General features: G+C 59.1%; 1 protein-coding gene across 1 annotated transcript; it reads right to left on the bottom strand.

Annotated features, from left to right (window-relative positions):
* Positions 1–2,837: 2,837 nt before the first annotated feature.
* CPN2 (carboxypeptidase N subunit 2) lies at positions 2,838–4,793 on the bottom strand. The gene has a single exon (XM_034063780.1). It carries the CDS (start codon positions 4,791–4,793, stop codon positions 3,003–3,005), a length of 1,791 nt encoding a protein of 596 aa, XP_033919671.1. The 3' UTR covers positions 2,838–3,002.
* Positions 4,794–5,351: the final 558 nt, after the last annotated feature.

The following is a 5,351-nucleotide window of genomic DNA, read 5'->3' as shown; positions in this document are numbered from 1 at the left end:
CACTTCCATCCAGTCATTTGGAAACACTCAGCTAACACATTAGCTGGAGTTTAATTGCCATGTACATCATACTTGGACTGTAGTTTCCAGCTTCACAGCCCTGGGTGGGAGCAAGGGAAAGGCTGTGGGTTGCTTCTTGGGTGTCCATCAAAGCTGACCATGCAAAAAAAAATGTGCTGGGAGGGTAGATTTGCTATGAAAAGCTTTTTTCTTTTTCCTAAAAATGCTGAGAGGTCAGCAAATACAGAAGGCCAAAAGTCACTGGGTTCCAAGAGAAACCAATGGGAGGTGACATGTGTGCCAGCTGCCCCATGGGGTTCCCCAGGGCAGAAGATGCTGCTGATCCCTGCCCATCCTCTTCCCATGGAGACTCGGGTGCAGAAGCCAGGGCTGCAGGTGCCTAATTTTCTGCTTCACTTCAGCTGCAGGAGCAGCACCATAGGCTAAATGCGCAGGTGGGGATGGCTGGGCTGAGTGCATGGGCATGAAAATAAGCAGTTTGGAACTGCAAAGCTCTCAAAGCCCTCCCTCACCCCATCGGGCTGCAGTGGACCTCAGTGTGGTCCTGTACTTGTGCCACCCTCCAGCAGCTCAGGGACACCGAGACAGACCCAGTTCACAGTGCTCAAGCCTCTCCTGCTCCATGCTGCAAGGAAGCCATAAAAAGTCCCCCCCAGAGCAGCCCCTTCCAGCACAATTTAAACAGCAAAACACACTGGTTTGCATCACTTACTTGGCTGAGTGCTTGCAAAGGAGTCCAGCTGCCAGAGCAACGAGTGAGGCAACCATAAAGGGGTCCATCACCTGGCCAACCCTTTATCCACAGCCCAGGCACAGGGCTTGGTTTCATGTGAGGTCAGGGCTCAGGTCTGGGTGGGGAGATAAGGGATAGCCATGGAGCAGGCAGTGGAGCTGTGCCTCCTGTGCGGGAGGTTGTTGCTGAAACCCCTCAGAATGCAGGCACGTACTCACTAAGGCGTTATCTGCTGACGCCACTTGACTCATCACGTCCAGGGAAACCTGAAAATCTCCAGGCCAGTCTGTTTTGTAGCTGATGGCCTCTGCAGCCCAGTATATCCACCAGTATAACCCACCAGCTTCACCAGCACCACCCCCACAAACACAACCAAAAGGAGATTTCCTATTTGAAGTTCTTATTATTAAAAATATTCTGCTGTTTCCTCCCTCAGGAATTAGCTTACGTAGCTAAAGGTGCTGCTCTGAAGCCATTTGTTTAAGTTTGGAGCAGGGATGACTTCTGTGGCAGGACAGGTACGCTGACACCCAGATTCTCAGCTCAGCACTACATCTTCACACCTCGCTGGCCTTAGGTCCCTAGTTGTGTTGTGCTCTCCTCCACCCTAGCACAAGCCAAAGACACCCAAGCCACAGTGACACCCAAGGCTCCTGGGTGGTGCAGGGCATCTTGTGGAAAGAAGCCCTGTGTTTCAAAGACTTAAAATGACATTGCTGCTCAATGGATAATTGCACTAATTGCATTCAAACATTTCTTCATCAGCTTCCACCTACTCTTATTAAGGCTCAGCTGGTGCTTGCTGGGTTTCATTATACCTTTCCTGGCAGATTTAAAACCACTCACACTCCTGCACATTTTCAGCAGCCTTACCCCTTTCCAGCATCAAAGCCATATGTGTCCAGGTCCCCACATGCTTGGTGGCAGGTTACTCCAGAGGCTGCAGGGTGGTGGGAGCCAAGGATCGATGAGAAAGCTCATAGTGAGAGTGACATCAGCCTCCCCATGCCTCAGCGTGGCAGCTGTGCCAGAATCTGGGAAGCTGCAGCCAGCCCCAACATCCCTGATTCAGCCTGGGGTGGCCATGCAGTATCAGCTGGGAGATGGCAGCGGAACAGTGGCAGTCCCATGTGCGGACAGGCAGCAGGGTGGCCGTGCAGGACCGTGTCTGGGGTGCAGCATTGCCCACCTTCCTCCGAGGAGCAAGGGGCCAGCAGTCCAGGGCACGGCCGGGATCGCAGCCCGCTGCCGGAGCAGGTGGGGCTGACACGACACTGACTCCCCGGTGACAGGGCTGGCAGGGACGCACGGCTCCAAGCAAGGACCCCGGCTGCCCTGTAGGGCAGGGCCGGCAGTGCTGGCTCTGAGGAGGGTGCGTGGCCGGGGCTGGTCGGCCTCTCCCGGCGCTGCGTGGTCCCGGAGCGAACCGTGTCGCAGCGGCCGCAAGATGGTGCAGCAGCCTCGGGCGTGCGCCTCGCACACACGCACACGTCAGTGCACCCACAACACGTTCCTGTTCTCTTAGGGGAGCACCCCCCTTACCTGTCACCCCTGCGTGGGCAGCGCCGCGGGGACTCTGCCCCATCTCCATGGTTCCCGAGCCTCCCTCGGGCAGCGTCCGGGGTTGCGGGCCCAGCCCTGCCAGGGGTGGGATACACGATCTGCCGGTGCACAGCCCTGGGCTGGAGCCCCCCTGCAGCCAGGCAACCCGTGTCCCTCGCTGGACAGTACTTGCCATGTCTCCCTTCGACATCCCAAACCCATGCATGCCAGGGGGTTACTGCCAGACTGTAGCTGGGTCTCTGCGCTGCTGATGGAAAGGGGGGCAGAAGATGGGCCTGGAGAGCTGCAGTAGGCAGGGATGAGCATGACAGAAAGTGGCACCTACACCCTGCCAGGCACCTGCACCCCTGCCACACCACGCACAGCCCCAGACAAGGCCCCATTGCACCACAGCGACCTTCACCATTTCCCTCAGATACGCAGACAGGGTCAGAAGAACAGTGTTTTCTCTCTCTCCCATGGTAACTGATTACACAGAAATAATATATATATTTTAATTATATTTGAAATATACAGGAAGTGCACAGCTGGAAGGATAAATACCACCAGCCCAGCTTTTATGGAGAGCTTGGTGACAGCTGGTGGCTATGGTAGGGGTAGCAGAGCAAGATGGAGTGCTGTTTCCTGGGCTGGTTCAGAGGTTGCCAATGCAAGAGCGGAGCAGAATCAGGTGCCTGCCCGAGCTCTAGGGCACAATGGGAAGACCTGGAGATGTGCCCTCATCCCCACTCTGTGCGGTGACCAGTACATTGACCTGCAGTGTGCCACAGCGGGAGTGCAGCACCCAGGCACCCTGGTACACCGGCCCCAGGCCCGCTGCCTGCCTGGGAGGAGGAGAAGGAGGAGGGAGGCGAAGGCTGAGCTGTTGGCAGCTCGTGGCATCACAGGCCATGCTTACGGTGCCCTCGGGGTTCCTGTACGTGCACTGCCCCGGAGCATGCTCCCCATCCCAGCCTTCCTCCAGGGGGACACCCGGTGCTCCCGGGCACTGCAGCTGCCCGCGGGGGACATCCAGCAGGGACCGTCCCTGGAGAGCGGCTGGGCTGGCACAGGAGGCTTGCACATGGGTGAGGGGCTCGGCAAAGCCCTGGAGCCAGCTCAGGAGATAGGCAAGGTGGCAGTCACAGGCCCAGGGATTGCTGCCCAGCCCCACTCGCACCAGCTCCTGATTGGCATCAAAGAGCCCTGGAGGCAGGTGGGCCAGGCGGTTGTGGTCCAGCACCAGGGCAGTGAGGAGGGGCAGCCCTCTTAGCAGCCCAGCCGGCAGGCTGGAGAGGTTGTTGTGGCTCAGATGCAGCGTTGCCAGCTCCGCCAGACCCTGGAAAACCCCATCGGGAAGGTGGTCCATGGAGTTGTATGACAACCTCAGGGTCTGCAGCACAGACAGGTTGGCAAAGAGTCCCTGGGGCAGCATCTCCAGCTCATTGCGAGCCAGGGAAAGGTGAAGGAGGCGAGGGGTGCCAGTGAAGAGGGTGGCAGGCAGGGTGGCCAGGCGGTTGCCCTCCAAGCTGAGGACGGTGAGGTTGGGGAGACCAGCGAAGATGTCAGGGGGCAGGCTGCCCAGAGCGTTGTGCTGCAGCTGCAGCCGTCGCAGCGCCACCAGCCCCACAAAGGCGCTGGCTGGCAGCTCTTCCAGCCGGTTCCCATCCAGGTGGAGCTCGGCCAGCCGGCCCAGCGCCCCAAAAGCGCCGTGGGGCAGCCGCGCCAGCAGGTTGTCACTGAGCTTGAGGAGGCGGAGGGCAGTGAGGGGCGCCAGCAGCCCTGCCGGCAGCTCGGTCAGGACGTTCTGCGAGAGGTCCAGGGTCTGGAGGTGCCGGAGGGGGCGGAAGATGCCGGGGGGCAGTGCCTCGATCCTGTTCCCCGGCAAGCGCAGATGCTGCAGGCAGCAGGCAGCGGCGAAGAGCCCTGGCTGCAGGGAGCGGAGGGCATTGGCAGCCAGGGAGAGCTTGCTGAGGCTGGGCAGACCCACCAGCACCCTGGGGCTGACTGCCGACAAGGGGTTGCCTGACACCTCCAGCTCAGTGAGGCCGGGCAGCCCCTGAAAAGCACCGTCCTCCAGGTCCTGGATGTTGTTGTTGAGGAAGACCAACTTGGTGAGGGTGGTGCTGGAGCCCAGATCTCCACTGCGGACACTTCTCAGGGCTGTCTCCACAAAGAAGAGCTGGGTGGCATTCCCTGGCAGGCCCGCTGGGATCTCCTGCATCCTCTCCTCTGAGCAGAAGACTTTGGAGGTGTCATAGCACTGGCAGCTGGAGGGGCAGGGTAGGGGCAGCCCCCTCACCAGCAGAAACCCCAGTCCCAGCAGCATGTAGACCACCAGCCTGCACTGGAGAACGAGCCGAGCCTCATCCTCTGCCTGAGTGAGGCAGAAATCTGTACCAGCAGGCAGGTGCTGCTGAGGAAGTGGGTTCCGCAGCCAAAAATGCAGCAGGAACAATCTCTGGGGCACTGCCGGAGTGGGCAGCTGCCTGGACATGGGGGCAGCCATCCAGCCCCAGCTGCCCAGTTGCTCAGTGCTCCCCTTGAGGGAATGCAGAGTGCTCCCCTCGCATATCTCCCCCTGCCTGCTCCATGTGGTGTGTGCATAGGGGCTCTTACCCTGAATCCCAGTCTCACTCTAGCCCACCCTGTCACAACAAGGGTGGTGCCACCCTCACCAAAGGTCCCCACGTCCTTTGGGAGGAAGCATGTGAAGCACAGGGTTTGCTGCACACACTGGGTGATGGAGACAACGCTGCAGGGCTGCCCTGCACTCAGTGACAAAAGGAGCAGGCTCCACCAGTTCTAAGTGCCCATCAAACACTTCATCAGACCTGCCTGAGGGACATTGAGTTTGATCGAATGCCTGTTCCCAGTCCATGGGATGCACTTTTTGAGGCAGTGGCCTCCAGACCTCTGCCAGTCCATCCCTACTTGGGATACATTGCCACTGCTGCTGTATGACAGGGGATGCTGCCCACCCCCAGCAATGCCCACCTGCAGACACCACTCACGTGGGGCTATCCTGGATTTAGTTGGTGCTCAACAGCAGTGT

The sequence above is a fragment of the Melopsittacus undulatus genome, chromosome 6, assembly GCF_012275295.1.
Source record: "Melopsittacus undulatus isolate bMelUnd1 chromosome 6, bMelUnd1.mat.Z, whole genome shotgun sequence".
NCBI classification, from domain to species: domain Eukaryota; kingdom Metazoa; phylum Chordata; class Aves; order Psittaciformes; family Psittaculidae; genus Melopsittacus; species Melopsittacus undulatus.
This window is presented reverse-complemented; position numbering and strand designations above follow the sequence as displayed.

Coding starts and splice junctions, on each gene's coding strand:
- CPN2 (XM_034063780.1), bottom strand. CDS start 4,793: ATGTCCAGGCAGCTGCCCACTCCGGCAGTGCCCCAGAGATTGTTCCTG.